Raw genomic sequence first — 17908 nt, 5'->3', positions numbered from 1 at the left:
GAAAGCTAGAGAAACTGAGCCACACACACAATGGCCTCGAAAAGTCACAGTGCTCCATCTTTAACCCAAACAGATAGAGATGCTTCACCCAGCCTTTTTTTTTTTATTCCTATGTCGCCCACAAGAGTTTTTTGTTAATAAAATGGCTTGTTTTTAAAAGCATTAGTCAACATATATAGGCTGCTGACATGATAAACGATTAACATTTACACCACTTTACCTCATTAAATTATGAATAAGTTGGAAAAACACAACGGTTGTGTCTAAAGACCAAGTGTGCTGCCGCGTCAGTTAGCATCTTGGGGCGTCGCACGTGCGTTCTGGGTAGGCAGCTCAGTGGTGTTTGAGACAGAGCCAGTGAGGGGAGCGAGGACGAGATGGGATGAAGGGATGGAGGGAGGGAGGAGTCGACCGGATAGAAGAAGGGGACAGTGTGAGTGTGTGTGTAGAGTGTGAAAATCTCACAGGTGTCGGAGTCAGAAGTCCAGCGCTGTTGCGGTTTTATTGTTTCTCTCGACAGAACGAACGACAAAAGCGGAAGATAAACTCAGGCGTGCAGTCAGTAACAGTCCGTGGAATAAATAAGGGCAGAAGTGCTGATAGCCGCAACTTAATTAAGTTAACTCATCTCATTTGACTGGTTAAAGCATTTAAAATAGTTATTCAGCGATTCAGTCTCTTGTTGGAGTAAAGAGAGGAGTCTTAGTTTGCTGAAGATGCGCATGAATTACATTCACCTTTAATTTGCTTCGGAGCTCAGCAAATGTAAGGACAGACATCAGAGGAAGATTTTTAATCCTAAAGATCTTCCATAAACATTGAAGTGAAGGTAAGTGTCTCTTTAATACCTTTTTTTTTTAGTGTACTTGAAGTTGCGCACTTGTGTCATAGGTTACTTTTAGAGGTGTTATTTCGCTCGCTTCACTGAATGTATAAAAAAATTATTTTTTTGGTAGGCTATTGATTTAATAATTGATTTGTTTATTTGTGCGTATTTCTCCTGATTAGGACAAACACTTTGCACCAAAAACCTAATGCAAGTTGGCCACAATGGAAAAAAATAAATAAATGAATAATGTATTTTGTAAGAAATAATATTTTTATTAATAATATATTAAATATTATTAATTATAAATAAATAAAACTTTCTGCATGTTTAATCTAGGATAAAACTGGTAATACGTGTATGTGTGTGTGTGTACATAGGCTTACATGAAATATAGCCTTCACAATTTTTTTCTTATTGTCTTTTTGTGTTTTTCCTCCTCTAGTTCTATTTCTGTGGAATTTTCCCTGCCCCGCCAGAGCGACTACAGGGGTCTTCCATATATCCCTTACAATAAATAATAATAATATTCTGAAGGATCAATACATTGTGGCTCATCAGGATTTGATGCAGGGCGTTGGACAAATTTCACTGTGTGGAATCAGTTTATTTTAAAACTTGAAACATTGGATGGCAGATTGTTTTGGCACATCTTTTAGGTATTTGGTTGGACTTGATTAGAATTTTTTTGCAAGCAGATAACTTTGTGATTTCATCTAGCCTCTCATGAACTAAATTTAGCAATTGCTCAATTGCACATCTTTTGTTAGGTGGACAGGAACTTTGAAGTGGAAAAACCAAAAACAGTTCATTTTTGTTCGCTTATGCAAAAGAAAACCTCAAACCATCTTCTGTGTATTGGAGAATTTATTGTATATTTAATGTTAACAATCAAGGTGATGAATGAAAATATCTGTATTGTTATTAACCAGGAAATTCCAACACTTTAAAAAACACAATATTGCATTGTATTGCTAGTGTTCCCATATAATACGTGACCATAAGCTTTGTGTTCCCGTAATCATCTTTCTTAATCATTCTTTTCTGTGCCACACCTTTCTATTGCAGCATCCACTGTTGCTTTTCATTCGTTCAGATCTTCCTGTGGCTCTCCACTCTGTCCTACCACTAGTCCCATTGCACCCTCTTTTTTCTGTATGCTTCACACTCTTCTTGATCTCCTTGTCTCATCCATAAATTCATCTGCTATCCTTCTCCTCACTGGCCTCATTCCTCTATAGATATCTGTGGCTCTTTGGCTGTTCATTTGTACCAAACATACATTTGCTTTCACACTTTAGCAAGTTTTTCTCCACCTTTCACGCTGGCGGGCACTATTCCATCTAAAGGAGAGGAGGACTTTCTAACGCTTGCTGCCTCCCGGCTCAGTCGTCGTAAGCGTGTCATAGGAGTGGCCGTGGGTGTGGCCATGGTTCTGATTCTTCTGGTCACCATTCCTTTACTGGTTCACAACACTAAAGGAGGAGGAGCCAGCAACACGGGAAGCCATTATGAAATGCTAGGAAGTTGTCGGATGGTTTGTGACCCCTACACCACATCTCATGGCCAGGAGCTAACGGCTGTTTCACCAGCACCTGCTGATTTTCCAAACCGAAAAGGGAAACCTGGGTATCGGGGACCTCCGGGAATCCCAGGACCACCTGGTCCACAAGGACCACCTGGAGAGCCTGGAAAGCCAGGGCCACAAGGGCCCCCGGGTCCTGGGCCTGGTGGTTATGTGCCATCGGTCTACAGCCCTAAGATTGCATTTTATGCAGGCCTGCGCAAGCAACATGAAGGCACTGATGTGCTCAAGTTTGATGATGTGGTGACCAATGTTGGCAACTACTATGAGCCCAGCACTGGAAAATTTACATGCCCTCTACCTGGTATCTACTTCTTCACATACCATGTCCTGATGAGAGGAGGAGATGGGACCAGTATGTGGGCAGACCTCAAGAAAAATGGACAGGTAAGAATTTATCATTGTTTGTGGTTTAAATGAAATTTTTGTTTCATGGATAGTTCACCCAAAAATGAAAAATGCTATAATTATTAACATCTATAATTTCATCCAAACCTGTATGACTTTTTTACTTCTGCAGCACTAAATGAAGATATTTTGAAGAATGTTTCAACTGATTGGTCCATACAATGGAAGTCAGTGGGGTCCAAAACAACACTGAACCTCACTGACTTTCATTGTAAAGACAAAAAACCTGAGACATTTTTCAAAATATCATCTTTGTGCTCTACAGAAGAAAAAAAATATGCATATGGGTGTATAATGACGTGAGTGTGAGAAAATCATGAAAGAATTACATTTTGGGGGCTTTATTATAGACATTATGTGTGCAGTCAAATGTAGGAAGTAGTTTCTTCTTTCCTCAGTTCACTATGAGCTTCACCACTAAGGTCAACTTCATTTAGAGGAGTCAGAATAGTTGGATTATGAGCTTTTTGTTCTTATTAAATTTCCTATTAAATTATATAATTGATTATCGCACTAAATAACATGGAAGCAAATTGGATGCAGATGTATTGTTTTGCAAGGCTGACCAGGAGAAGACTAAAAGGAAAATTGTGACATTAATATCTTATCTGTTTGTCCAAACTATCTCAGTTGCATTGCCATATGTTTTGACAATTTAATAACATCATATTTACATCTCACTCATCACTGAAAAATATGTCATACGACTCAGCAGCCAGAGCTGTCACGGTGTGGTCTACTGCCAGTTAAATAATGAATGTAGGAAAAATTCAGTTTCCACATTTAGTCATTCATTGATTCATCGACATTAATTAAAGTCTGAAGGCAGGAAATGAGCAAGACAAGAAAAAGTTTATCTGTAGTGTTTTTAAGTGACTGTATGACCTTTGTAGATCAAGACGCACTCTTGGACCTTTTTATTTGACAGGCGATCGTAACATATTATTTTATGAACAGTTTTACCCAAGCACACTATAAATGTTTATTTGTATTTCACTGTGCAATGAAAGCCTGGTGTTATGTTGTAAAAAAAACAAAACAAAACAAACAAAACTCTGGTTTAATACAGTGGACCGCCTGTAAAATTGATTACAGACATAGTAGATTAAATTGGTCTGACCTGTACAGTTTTGTATTGTCATGCAAGTCTGCTTCCCCTGTTAAATCATTCATAACTCTTAGATTGAATCCCCTGCATGCTAAACGCACCCCCTTCTTTTGCATGTTCATTGATTGCTCATTAATTATCTTTTCGGTCCACTCAATTATGTCCAATTCGAGCACATCAGGTGGCACTGCTTCACTCCTCTGCAGGACCTGAAATGTAATAGACTAGAGAAATGTGTGGGTTAACTGCTCACTTCACTAAATAAACTGCAAATGGAATGACACTTCCCCAAGCACGTAAAATACAGTCAGCAGTCCATTTGTGACACAAATAACAATTTTTGTACCCTTTAAGATTTTAAAGAGCTCATAGGATGCTGATTTGTGCCGCTGCCTATGGAAAGTACAGAGCATGTTAAAGTGAAAAGAATGCTAGATTTTTTGACAGATGCTGAGAGACTGGAATTCTCAGAAGTGTCATCTGAAAGCAGACAATGGTCCGTTGGGATTAGGAGGTTTATGTTAATTTTTAAAAGGTTATTTTTTGAATGCTGACAAAATAATGTTCAAACAGCCATGTCTATTGTATATTATAGGCCAATTTCTGTAAACACAGAGTTCATAGAAATTCAAAGGCTTTGGAGTGGAGAACCACCATTGTGCAGTTTTACTCATGAATGGATGTACTACTCTTCTACGAATATACATATAAGGGTGTTTCTTAAACTAAGCGCTAAATTTTTATTAAAACATGTTTTCTCTTTTTCTTTGTGTCATAGCTTATGAAGCAGCTTCATGATTATTTGTTAAAAGATCACAATTTCAATTCAAAATCCCATGCAAAACAGTGTCACAGACAGTTGTCCTTTCAGACATCGCTACACCAGTAGGTGGCAACAAGTGATTATGAGTGACTCAATGAATCACTCATTTCAACTGATTCATTCAAAAACGTTGATTCATTCAGAAATGAAACAAGTAACAATCTTTAGGAGAAAGTTCAACAATTATTTAGTTCAGATTAATAAACATTTGTTGCGTTTCAGTGGTCTGCATATTACCTTAAAATGCAGAATATTTTATGTAAACTTTTACTATAGGCAATTTTTGATTTATCATATTTGTGTACATATTTTGATTCACATACTTCTTTTTGTTTACTATTATTATTATTTTTATATAGACTTAAGCAATTATTCAATTAATTTCATCAAAATAATCTTTTTCTTTTTTCAGATTCATAAAATAATCATAATCTGTATTTTTAGGGAAAAAAATGCAATACACTTTTTATTTAAAACAAATTAAAATGCCTTTATGTATAGATTTTATTGCTTTACCCTTGGCTCAGATCCAGATGTTTTCATCATTAAAATATGAAAATCCATACTAAAAATATTATGTTTTTAGAACTATGTATTTATTCATCTTTAAATAATTTTAATGCTTATATTTTATATTGAACATTGTTGGTAGACAAATGAATTAAACTAGTGAGAAAAGTGTGTTTTATAGGAATTCAATTTTTAAAAGCCCACATCAATAAAAGTGACTATCGTTGATGAAACAGTTACAAATATTTACTTTTACAGGAGAAACTGTAAAGGAACAACACCAAAATACAAAAAATATGCAGTGAAATAAATCATAGTTTTTATCCTTCATCTTGAAAACAAGTTTTGACACAATCATCTTGCATCTTCATTGTGGAGGCCATGTTCAGTATGGCACCCCAGTGGGCGGCTCACAAGCTCAAGTGCACAAGTGAATTGTGAGACAGACTGAGAAGGACGCAAGGGTAGCCATGACAGTTAAGAGTATGGCAGAATCACCTAGGCTGGTTGACAGAAAGATCAGGGGAGGAAAGGAAGATAGATGGCTTAATAGAAATAGTGGGCAGAGAGACGAGACTACTGGGAGGCTTATACGCATGGACAAAAATGAATACAGAGCCACAGACAGATGGAGAAGCACCAAACATGTCATGGTTTGACAGGTTAACAAGGCATCTTAAAGATAAAAAGACTGGATCCTGACATTAGCATTTGTTAGCTAATTATGGCTGTCTGTGAATGGTAGGGTTCTAATTAAGAGAAAAAAAAGTATCTCAGGTATCCTCTAGAGTGTGGCATGCATGTTGCCATACCTGGTTGCAGGACCGCGTGACCATCTGGCTGATCATTGTCTGAGCAGTGGTTTTGACAGATAGTGAAAGCTGGTCTCTTGATACCATTGTGATGGTCTGCTCGTTGTCGGACCTCAGACGTGTGAGGCTAAAGTGTCCCAGGAGTGTGGTGAGAGCGTCACTGTTGAATGATCTGTGAGTTAGCACCCTTTGGTACCACCTGAAATGGAAATGATGTAGGTGGATAATTAAGAAAAGTCACAGGTCAGCAGGACTGAAAACTAAAGAATCTTTGATATCATTTAGATCTTTCTTATAAGGATGAGGATTCAATTACAGGACATTTTCTTGATTTTAGAGAGAGAGACAGAACTTTTTAAAAAGAATAGATTATATTCAATTTTCATTATGTTTCTTTAATAACTTTTTTTCCTACATATATATTTTTAAAGGTCAGAATTTGACTCTACTGTATTTTGGGTTTGTCACACACCCAGACTTTTTGACTTCCCCTCTGTTTTACAAGTTAATTAGAATTTGTAATTAAATTGAATTTAAAAATTTCATTGACAGTGTATAGTGTAATCTATATATAAAAAAGAAATATATAACAACATATTACAACATTATAATATATTTTAATAACATAATATATACATTATAACAAATATAATTTTTTACATTGTTTTAGAAAAAAAGGCTTTCAAACAATGTCAGATTTGTTTATGATGGAAATGAGATTTTTTTAAATTATTTTTGTTTAAAAGGTTTTAGATTTGTTTATGATTTGTTTATGATGGAAATGAGCTAATTCTTTCCACACCATAGCATGTTAAACCTACTTTAATATTTATTGGTTGTTTATTTCAGGATATGTGATATTTAAAACTTAAAACAATTAAAACATGTCATTAATTAAAGAGTGACCAATATTTCACTGCCTTTTAGTTTAGGATTAGTACATTTTTGTTTATTTGTACTTAAACTGTACCAATATATCACAGTCATTTTTTTGTTACAATAATTCATTTGTTGAGTAACAGATGGAAAGGATTAGTGGTGTGATCATAATAGTGCCCCCTTCAATATTTAATGAGGTCATCTTCATTTTTCTTGTAATTAATTTGGTGTATTGCCCACTGAAGGAGATTCATAATGAAATTTCATCATTGTGCATTTAGCCACTGTATCACAGCATCTGCTACAACTGAAGGGAATTCTATACACAATAAAAGAGTTTTACTTGTCAGATCCCATCCCAGTGTCGTTAGGGTCAAAAATCACATATCATTTAATAATAACTTCTAATTTTTATTCTGTATAATCAGATAACCTCTGCTGATGGAATAACTGCATAAAGATCTATAAACACATGGAGAGATTTGTTAAAAGGATTTGATGCTGCTAGCGTTATTGGTGGCGCTTTTATCGTGCTTGTAAAATAATGGTTTGTTTGCGTTAATGCTAATGCGAGTCAAAATATGACACCAGGGTCATACATCATCTCTGATTTAGCATCTACATGCTTCTTCCTCATCATTAACGTGTTGTGTGCTGTTAATCTTTTTATTTATGGTCCCTCAGCTTCGATGTAGGTTCCCAAACCCTTAGACTGAACCTCTGTTCAAAGTAGACTAATCTACACTCTGTCCTTTATGTTGCTTAATCGTTCCACCATTTCTTTTTCCCCTTTTTCACCTGTCACACGCTCTTTTAATAGACCTCCAAAAGGTCGAGCTCTTTCACACGCTAGTGTTAAAAATGCCATCGCCTGTCTGTTAATGACCAGTACCTGCTCTAATAAATGTCTCCCAGTGCAGTGACATGTACATAGTCCGGTAGAAATATAATGAGTGTCTTTGGTCATCTCTAATTGTGGTGATCTCTAATTGCACACCTTTTAATTGACCATATGTACGGAGCGTTCTTTAGAACTTCCACATAAATAAGCCAACTCGTAAACTTCCAGTGAAGTGTCATGTAATGCTGTGGTATACATAGGTAGAGACTCTTGAGACCCTCAAAGAAACCTCTCCTGCCTCGTTCTTGTCAGAAACTGAGAAATTGCACCCCCGTAAATAATGATAGCAGCTTTAACATACAGTTTCATGTTATTTACCAGCATTTAACAAATGTCCTGGGAGAGTAGCTAGACACGTAATTGTACATTTGAGTGCTGACAACTAAACACTATCATAACTTTTTAGGCTTACGTTAGCTAGCTATCAATGCTATCTCGTAAACAAAATCATAATGGTATTCTTGATAATCAATAACTTACCTTCATAGTTTTGAACACATTTTTAAAAAACTTGTAATATTTTAAAGCCTTTATTATTTCTCAATTCAATTTTACTTTAAAGATTCACTTTTCATTCATAAAGATGACACGAAAAAGACTTTAAACAAAGACTTTTAAGATGAAATTGACATGAAATCACCATTATAACCAGTAGATGACAGCAGAGGATCACTCATTAGCTCAGTTGCAATTTCAACTCCCTAGTTTTTTTCACGTCTTGCTTTTGGATTTAGTTTGAAATGACTATTATAACATGTTTTTTACTTTTACTGTACTGAAGTACAGAGTATAGCAAGTGCAGGAAGCCACAAAGTCTCATGTCATTTAAAAAATAAAAAATAAAAAAATAAGCCCCAGACACCAACAGCCTAGAAGGGTAAATTATTTAAATACTTAACTTATTAACTACAAATTAAATAAATTAATTATTAATGGTATAGCAATTAAATAATAATCCATTAAATATTTTGAAATATTTTTAGATTTAATTTAAAAACTAATTTTTAAGTTTTATCTTTAACTGTAGAAGCTGCTAAATATATTCAGCAAACAGACGTGCTGCTACTGTAGTTTTGTTACTCTGAATTTAGTCTGAATTACTTAAAGGAGTCATCTGATGTCCATTTTCCACAAGTTTATATGATTCTTTAGGGTCTTAATGAAAAGTCTGTAACATAGTTTGGTTAAAATTTCTCAGTCGTAGTATAAAACAACACCATTTTTAAAATTTTTCAGAGCAAGCCGTTTTGTAGCATTTTCCTTTAAATGCAAATTAGCTCTGCTGACCCCGCCCTCTCTTCCAAGCCACTCTCTGAAGGACTGTTTACTTTAACCTCATTCATCGTGAAACTTGATAATTAGCACATTATAACGAAGGGTGATTTGAAATTCAAAAACGAACGTAATACACTGTGTCTTCAGCAGCTCAGATGTCAGGAGTAAATGACGACTGCTATGTTCATTATTACATCCAACAAAAGAACACCTCAATCACTTGGGAGACATTAATGGCTGCGTTCCAGTTCACCTTTTTTATGCCCTTCACTCGTTAACTTCCCTTCATCTCGTTAACTCGGATGTATGTCATTGATTACGTTGCATGAGTGCCCACTTCTGGCGGAACCCTTGGAATGGGCTGAAGTGGAACGTCCTAACCACTTGATCACTTAGAATCCGCTATGGAGTTGGTTTATTGTTTACATTTTTCCCCTTATGAATTTGTTTGGTGCAGCATTCTATATGTATATAGGTATACTTGGGCTCTTATAAATGTAATTTTTTTTTTTTTAAATATAATATAGAGTTGTTTGGGATGGTGATAAATTAAATGCAATCTGCGATGACCTCATAGCTGTGTTGCATTTTGGCTATATAGAGCGGCCTGAAGTGTGCATATGAAGCAGATTCGCTCCCTTGGTCAAAATCAAGGAGTCGTGGGTATGTCCATGTAAACGTTCCTTGTCCACTTGAAGAAGTGGAATGCACTTCAAAATGGCGGCGGGGATTCCCCCGAGGGTAAGTGCTTAGGGAAGTTCACGAGTGCATCTAAAAGTGAACTGGAACGCAGACCTTGTCTACATCTGCTCCGGTGGTGAAACAATGGCGGACTGATAGCAGCTCACTCAGGACGTCACATAGACAGGCATCTGAGATCGGCTCGATTTGAGAAAAGGGAAGTGATTTAACGAGATTAAAAAAAACACTGGGTGACACTGATTTTTATCATTATAGGGTGGTTGTGTACACACACTGTCAACACACATTTCAGTTCAAACTACTTGTAAAAGTGCATGTAGCATCCAATGACCCCTTTAATGCACAGCTCTGTTTTTGACAGTGGCCCGTCAGATGTTTTGTTCCATCCATTGCTTTATCACTGTCAATCATTGTAATGACTCGTTATACATTTTAGCGGATTCCCTCACCTAATTTTTTACACCCACGTTTGTAATTCCTGAAACTGTACGCTTGGATGTTTGGTCCTCTTAGACAAACAAAACTTTTCTTCAGATTGTAAATGGATTAAGTAGAGAAATGGAGCAAAGGGCGCTCCCCTTATAGCACAGTTGATTTTGACAGTTGGCCGGAAATGACTGAGCTGGCTTATCTAAAACCAGGAAGTAACAGTGCATATAGACCAATTTGGAGGAGATGTGCATTGCACGTGCATTGTGGTGGCAGAAAAACACTGGTAACAAATAGAGGGAAACAGGTAAAATCCATGGAATAAGAGACAAAATGTGTTGTTGTGCCTTTGGATGTCAGAAATAATAAAATAATTGCAAATAATTTTTATATAAAAATGTTGTCAAAGATGCCATTTGAAGCTTAATGCAGACGTTTAAATGGACAAAGTATGGATGAAACCTGCTGTTATTACACTGTTTTAAAGCATAAATTAGATTTGAAAAATAGGTCTATATAATATTCACATAGGAGACATATGGTATTAGCCCTACAGTTAAAGCATGAAATACTGTTTAAACCTATGACATTTTACATAACATTTATTTTTTTTATATTTTATTTCGGAATTTTTTTTTTTTTTTTATTTTTTTTTTTTGTTTTTTTTTTATTTTGGTTTTTATTTTTTAATTTAATTAAACTATAGAGTGTTTGTTTGTTCTGAGGAAAAAAACCCAGAAGTGTGTAATTATAAACTCATGATTCTAAGCCGAGGGGAAAAGAAAGAGTAACGAGTTGAGTTTTCTTACCAGAATTGTGAGATATACTCTCGGAATTTAAGAAAAAAGTCAGAATTTTTAAATATAAACTCAAAATTACCTTTTTTATTCTTTTATTCTGTGGCTTGCATAGACTGCTACTTTAAAATTGGCATTTTCTGCCACTAGATAGGCTCCGCCCCCACAAAAAATGTCATCACTGTTTGCAAACACTGAAATTGGTCTATAATCAATTGCCAAATAATTATAAGGGAAATGGTACAAACTCATTCAAAATAAGAAAAATGCAATGCATAGGTGACATACTCATTACATTTTACATGGTGTCACTTGTTAAAGGGATAGTTCAACTAAAACTGACAATTCTGACATCATGTATTCACACCTGTATGAGATTTTTTCTTCTGCAAAACAAAAGAATATGGGTGTTTTTTTGAGTCAATGACAGTCAATAGGGACCAATGTCGTTTTGAACCCCGGTGTTCTTCAAAGCGTCTTCTTTTGTGTTATAATGGTTTAGAATGACATGAGAGTCAGTAAATGATGACCAAATTTACATTTTAGGTGAACTAACCCTTTAACTAGTTGATTATATCCATACAGTGATTGAAGCTATGTTCACTGAGGTTGTAACTGGTGTTATAGAGCGCACTTGGACTATTAGTATGCAATGCCACGCTTGTACAGTATGCCAATTAAGCATAACTCTCTGAAGAAGCTAAACAAATTTTATTCTCCCTTTGAGGCAAAACGGAGCTATTCAATAAATGTTCCATTTTTTTTTTTTTTTTTTCACTCAAGTCTTTCCTCTCCCCTCCCCTGTGCTTGGTCCCTTAGGTAAGTTTAAGAGCTAGTTTTCCATTGTCTCCACTCTAAGAGGTCTGTATATCACGGAGAATGAATCCTGTCAGTTTTATTACCGCTGGAGCATGGCACCACTGATAAAAACAAGACTTCATATACCCTTGCATCTCGCTGCTCTCACAAAACAGCTTTGCTTGATCAGACTGTTATCCGATCCTCCCCCTCCTATTTTCTCCTTCAACACTTGTCTTTCTCCTCGGCTCTGGTTATGTATAAAATGCTGCCGCAGATGTGCCCCCCTCCATCCTTCCCCTTCCTGTAATGAAAAGGCCTGGCAGAACAAGCCCCCAGCAGGCCCGAGGGTCCCTGCTCGCAGCCAGGATCTCACTGAAATCAAGTAAGCGTGGTGTTTCACAAGTAGTCGGCTCCCATGTCAATATCCATCTCCGGTGCAGTCAACGGTAATCCTAAAATGCCTCTCTCCCTCTCCCTCCAAGACAAGCTTTCATATCACTTATATTTGATAAATGCCGGGAAGCATCTAACAAGCGCGCTTTGCGGGAGACGTCTAAACCCCTGGCGCTCAGATTCAGTGTAACTGATCCCAAAAATACAAGACGAGAATCAATGGAAGCGAAGAAAGGTCTTAAATGGACTTTGTCGGATGTCTGCTAATTAAAGTGACCGCTCGCGTTGTCGTATCGAACACAGGGGTATGCCAGAGGGAGAAACTGCCCCTTTGCCCACTTAGCCAAAATAATGAGGAGAATGATGTACACTGTGTGTTGATAGGGAGAGGAGGCCAGGCCGTCACTGTCAGATGTGGAATGATGCACACACCGTAATTCAGATATGTGTAATATAAAAAAAAATGTCATTGTTGCACTGATTAGTATTCAGTCACACATATGACTGCATTCACGGAAATGAAAGATTGCGTAGTTGTTTCTGTAGCCTTTTTTTTTTTTTTTTTGGTGAGATATAGTTGGAAAAGGGGTTTCTCCAGGGACTAGCAACTCAACACAACTGTTTGATGCAGGCTTAACAGGGACAAGCCAAAAAAATGATGTTCACAACACACATCAACAGAAAGAATATCTTCAGGTGAAATAATATGATTGTTTACCCATCTAAACGTCTAGCCATGTTATAGTTTGCAATGACTGATATATATTTTAAATGATATTGACACAATAACTTAATCACTTAACTACAGATCACCATTTGCTGAGTTGTTTAAAATTAGGACCCAACAACAGTACTCAGAGGTTGGGTAACTTATTTATTTATTTAAATATTTATTTAAAGAGAAAAAATTATAGTAGTATATAGTATAGTAGTATATTCATTATGATTTGATTAATAGATTTAATTTAAAGTAATAAATAATAATTGTAATAATAATTAATATTATTGTTACTATTTTTAAAAAAGGAAAATATATTTGTGACCATTTAAATAGCAAAAAAATATTATTGATATTATAACAATCATGATTTTATTAATATATTTAATGTATTATTTAATTATAATTAATATGATCAATAATAATTACTATTATTCTGATTAATAAAACATCTTTCATTATGATTTTTTACTATTATTAATATTCACAGTTAACGTTATGCTTTTTATTGTTGTAAAATAAAGTATTGGTCGATTGGTCCAAGTATTGGTCCAATATTGGTCGATCACTGGTCATTACTTATGTTCACTGGTCATTTACTTTTTTTGTTTTTTTTTGAAGCTGCATGTCTCTACACAGTTTGTGAAAGCATGCAAGGGTATTTTTCAAATTGCAAATGTCAAATATCTATCACTGCTATGCAAAATCAATTTAAAACTGATATATTTGTCCTGCAGTGCTGCATTGTAAACCTCCCTAACATCATTATACAGATTGGTATTCAATAAAGCATCTAAATGACTGTAGTCTCCACTCAGGACATTGTGCAGACGTTGACAGTATCGTGATGGTAATGGAGTGGGGTTATTAGATTATAGATATGGGAAGGAGTTTATCTCTGTCTGGGGTCAGTGTGTTTTATGTGGGCTGTGGTTGTGGGTGTTTCTCAGGGGAATAACACACCCAATAAAACAAGAGGCATTTGAGTGAGTGATGGCATGTTATATGAGGATGTTTACTGACATCGTGCATATCATTAGATTTTTTTTCCTAGGATAGACTCGCTCCATATATTTAGGAAACTTGACAGAGATTGAGTGGCTATAACACGGCCGAGCAAAATGCCTGACAACTACTGTCTGTCATTTGACACCTGTCTGCTAAAACATTACCCATTTTTTTCCGTTCAGAATTCTTGAGCTTAGATCTGATACAAAAAAATTATGATAAAATATCACACGGCTAATGTCTAAATTGTATTGCAAGGATACGAAACTTTAATGCAGTATATTTTTATCTGTTTTACCACAGGTTTTGGTCCTTTTTAATTGCATCTTTATGCAGGAATGTACGTCTGTCTGACCACATGACTAATCTCAATTTAAAATGTTAACAAACAAGTTTCAGATCCACTGCTGGGAGTCAATACGGCTGATCTCTCAAGCAGAATTTAAATGAGTCCGAGTCTCCAGCAAACAGTCTCATTGCGGTTTGCATGATACGTGCACTTGTGATTAAATTCAGCAGGTCAATATAAGGAAGGGATATAGTACGGTTTTAGCAACACCCGTCCCATAAAGTTCTAGCTACACCATCCTACAGTAGATAAATAGGAGAGAGTGTGACTGCTTTCTCAATTGAGGTGGAGGTCAGCGGGCTATCTGCAGCCCCATCCATTTAACCCGACCAGCCCTTGTCAGAGTATCATTTAATAATGACTCCATTCCACTGCCATAGAGATGATAAAAAAGGCCTCTTTCGTGCAAGAGAGCATCTGTTTGAAGAGATATGGTTATAGCGCAGTATTTTCTAACCTTTTTTGTCTTAAGTATCTATCTAGATCTGTAGAAACAAACAAAATCTTTCTAACCTGGAAATGGTTTTATAGTGGTTTCTGCCATTATTTTAAAAAAAGAATATAATCTGTAATGTGAAAAAAAATGTTTTTTTTCATTCTCTAAAAAGGAACTGGAAAGATTATGAAATCTATTATAATTCCTTATTTTTGTCTGTTAATTTAATTAAAAATGTGTAATTATTATGTTTATTATTTTTAATAATAAACTATTTTAAATTATTTGTAATTGTTGTTTATTTGTTAATAATATATTTCTTCTTATTTCTCTTTTATAATTAAAAAAAAAATTTCTTTCCAAGCTGGAAATTGTGTTATGGTGTTTTTTTTTTTTCACACAGTCTACTTTTTTTTTCCTACAATGGAGCATTTAAAATTTTATTTTTATTATTATTAATATTACTAAACATTTCTATTAAATTCCCTTTAGTTCTAAAGGTTTAACAAATCAAAATCTTTCCAAACTCAAAATGGTGTTATAGTGGTTTCTGAATTTATTTTAAAAACATCAAAACACATACTTATTAATTTCTCTTTTATATATGATAATGAAAAAGTCACTGAATTCAGTCTGTGCTTATTTATAATCTATTTCTCCATCTGAAGTTGTTGCATCATTTTAAAAGCTCCAAATGTCACATTTCATGACATTGTGCTTTAGTCAGAGTTTGTTGTTTGGTCTAATGATCATCACTAAATTATTATTTTAGTGCTTCATCTACATTTCATTATCATTCAAGTGTACTGGAATATTGGGAATCTGTAAATTGTTGCGATCTGCTCTGTGTCCTTCCTCTAACAATTGCTTCATTTCTCCCGTGTGTGACAGGTGAGGGCCAGCGCTATCGCCCAGGACGCTGATCAGAATTATGACTACGCCTCCAACAGTGTGATCCTGCATTTAGACGTAGGAGATGAGGTCTGTGTGCAGCTGGACGGAGGGAAAGTTCACGGAGGAAACACCAACAAATACAGCACGTTCTCTGGTTTCCTCATCTATGCTGACTGACCTGCTCGTGATGCTGCTCTACACACTCAAATGTACTGTGTATGAACACACACACACTCACACACACTCATAAAGTTACGTACACACACCAAACAGGCTTGAAAGGAATGGACATGGTTTATACGGAGCAGAAGGGCTTGACATACATAACCGCAACCAATTTCTTTCATAAAGCAAGAGAATTTCTGACATCTTACATTATACGCTACTCCCAAACTTAAATTAAAATGCATATAAATATATGTCTATATCTATCCGGGACAGAGACATACTCATATTTTCATGTGTACTTGTTAGTGTACTTGTCTCCATTTTGTGTGTCAATCAAAACCAGAGATTCAAACTCACTAGTCAACGTGCTTTATGGTGAACTGAGCTGCATTTACACATGGCTGGACCTGAAAGAAAATTAGTGCATAAATGTAATTTTCACTCACTGGACGGAGCAGTAGCGCAATACGGGCATGTATATATGCGTGCGCACACGTCGCAGGGCTAGTGATTAATCTAAGTCTTCTTGTTCAATTTATTTGACTTAAAGTGACTGCTTTGGTTGTCTGTGTGGAATTAGAAATATGGCTAATGCATGTGGACACACAGGAGTGTAATTACACACAATGGCTCACTACAACCAGATATATAGATTTCCAATCTGTCTAAAGAATATGGGCCGGACCATTGATGTATTGATTAAGGCTAATAAGACTCTTCACTATTCAAATTTAACAAAAAAGCAATGTTTTAATCACACAAATAAATGAAATTATTTAATGCTTTTTAAAGGGGAGGATGTTGTTCCCATCTGTGTAAGTCTAATAAAATATATTACAATATAAGACTCTATATGGTTTGAAATCAAAATGAAAAGTTTACACTTGACAAGGACGTATAAAATTTTATATCATATAAGCATTATGTTACAGAATCATTTATAAAGAAATTTTAGATTTATTGATTTTCAAATTAAGATAAAATAGGCAAGCAAAATTCTAAGAAAGTCAATTAACCCCAACTGTCACCCCCATTTTTAAGGCATTAAAGTCTTCCCTTGTTTATTTTATGAAATGGTCTAAGGTTGGTCTCTTTTTAAAAAGAAAATTAGAGGATTTATATTTCAAAAAATGAAAGTTATCAAATGTACTGTAGCGCTATATAATTTTATTTTATTTTATTTATTCATTTTTCTAATTGGTATAAAATTAAATCACATTTAAGAGTATGAAAAAAATGAGGTTTCATAGATTTCTCTCGTGTCATTTTCCTTCAATACAAAATAACCAGCAAATATTTCCAATGATATGTTTGTTGCCAAGATTATAAAAAGTTTTGATTCTAAAAGCCCGTGATTTTTGGAATATGACAACTGCCCCAGCGGGGGAGGAGACCGCCATAAGATTTTTAAGTACCATTTCCATGGTAACGCAAATCCGATTTCAAAATGGTTGGCACAGCCAAATGAGCCTCGTGGGCTTCTGGGCTAGCTTTCAATGAGATATATAAGCTTATGATGATTACTTAGAGAAAAGGACAACAAAAACAAAAGAGCGCAAGCGTCCCCACAGGTGGGACGGTGACAGTAAGTTTATTGATTTTCAAATTAAGATAAAATAGGCAAGCAATACTTATATTTAATTGTTTTAATGTGTTTTGCAATTAGATTTGAATGTATTTCAAATGTAGCATTTTTTGTTTGTATTTATTTTGTAGTATGTTTTATAGAAGTTACAAATAAATAAATCAGCTCTATACATTTTTCTGTGATATCAAGCCCAGTAAGGTTGCTATTTCATGAGAAATCTCATCCAATAAAAAAGGCCAAAGGTTTGAATGATAAATCTGAAATACTGTGTCCCTAAATTGTAATTTTAATACATATTCATAACCTGTATTGGTACATTTTTCTAAGACATACAGCATGAAGGAGTTGTTGATCCAAGTCAAGCCATGTGCAAATACACTGATACAAATAACATGTCAAAACACCAAAAACATTCCCTATTCATAAGCAATTCAATAATAAATAATATTCAAATACCTCTGCCTCATTTTTATGTCACATTTGTACAGCTGACTATAT

The 17908-nt window shown here is 35.2% G+C and overlaps 1 protein-coding gene across 1 annotated transcript; it reads left to right on the top strand.

Moving 5' to 3' along the window:
• The first annotated feature begins 362 nt into the window (after positions 1 to 362).
• LOC122135096 (complement C1q-like protein 4) lies at positions 363 to 16812 on the top strand. The gene is made up of 3 exons (XM_042713294.1): positions 363 to 829; positions 1272 to 2798; positions 15652 to 16812. The coding sequence occupies exons 2-3, from the start codon at positions 2256 to 2258 to the stop codon at positions 15829 to 15831; spliced, it is 723 nt and encodes a 240-aa protein (XP_042569228.1). The 5' UTR covers positions 363 to 829; positions 1272 to 2255; the 3' UTR covers positions 15832 to 16812.
• The last annotated feature ends 1096 nt before the right edge of the window (positions 16813 to 17908 follow it).

This window comes from Cyprinus carpio, chromosome A23 (genome assembly GCF_018340385.1).
Source record: "Cyprinus carpio isolate SPL01 chromosome A23, ASM1834038v1, whole genome shotgun sequence".
NCBI lineage: Eukaryota > Metazoa > Chordata > Actinopteri > Cypriniformes > Cyprinidae > Cyprinus > Cyprinus carpio.
Note: the sequence above shows the minus strand (reverse complement) of the source record. Positions and strands in the feature narration are given on the sequence as shown.

Bases quoted from the DNA above. Each gene is read 5' to 3' on its own strand.
- LOC122135096 (XM_042713294.1), top strand. From the start codon at position 2,256: ATGGTTCTGATTCTTCTGGTCACCATTCCTTTACTGGTTCACAACACT. The intron at 2,799-15,651 runs GTAAGAATTTAT...CGTGTGTGACAG, and splicing joins ACCTCAAGAAAAATGGACAG to GTGAGGGCCAGCGCTATCGC.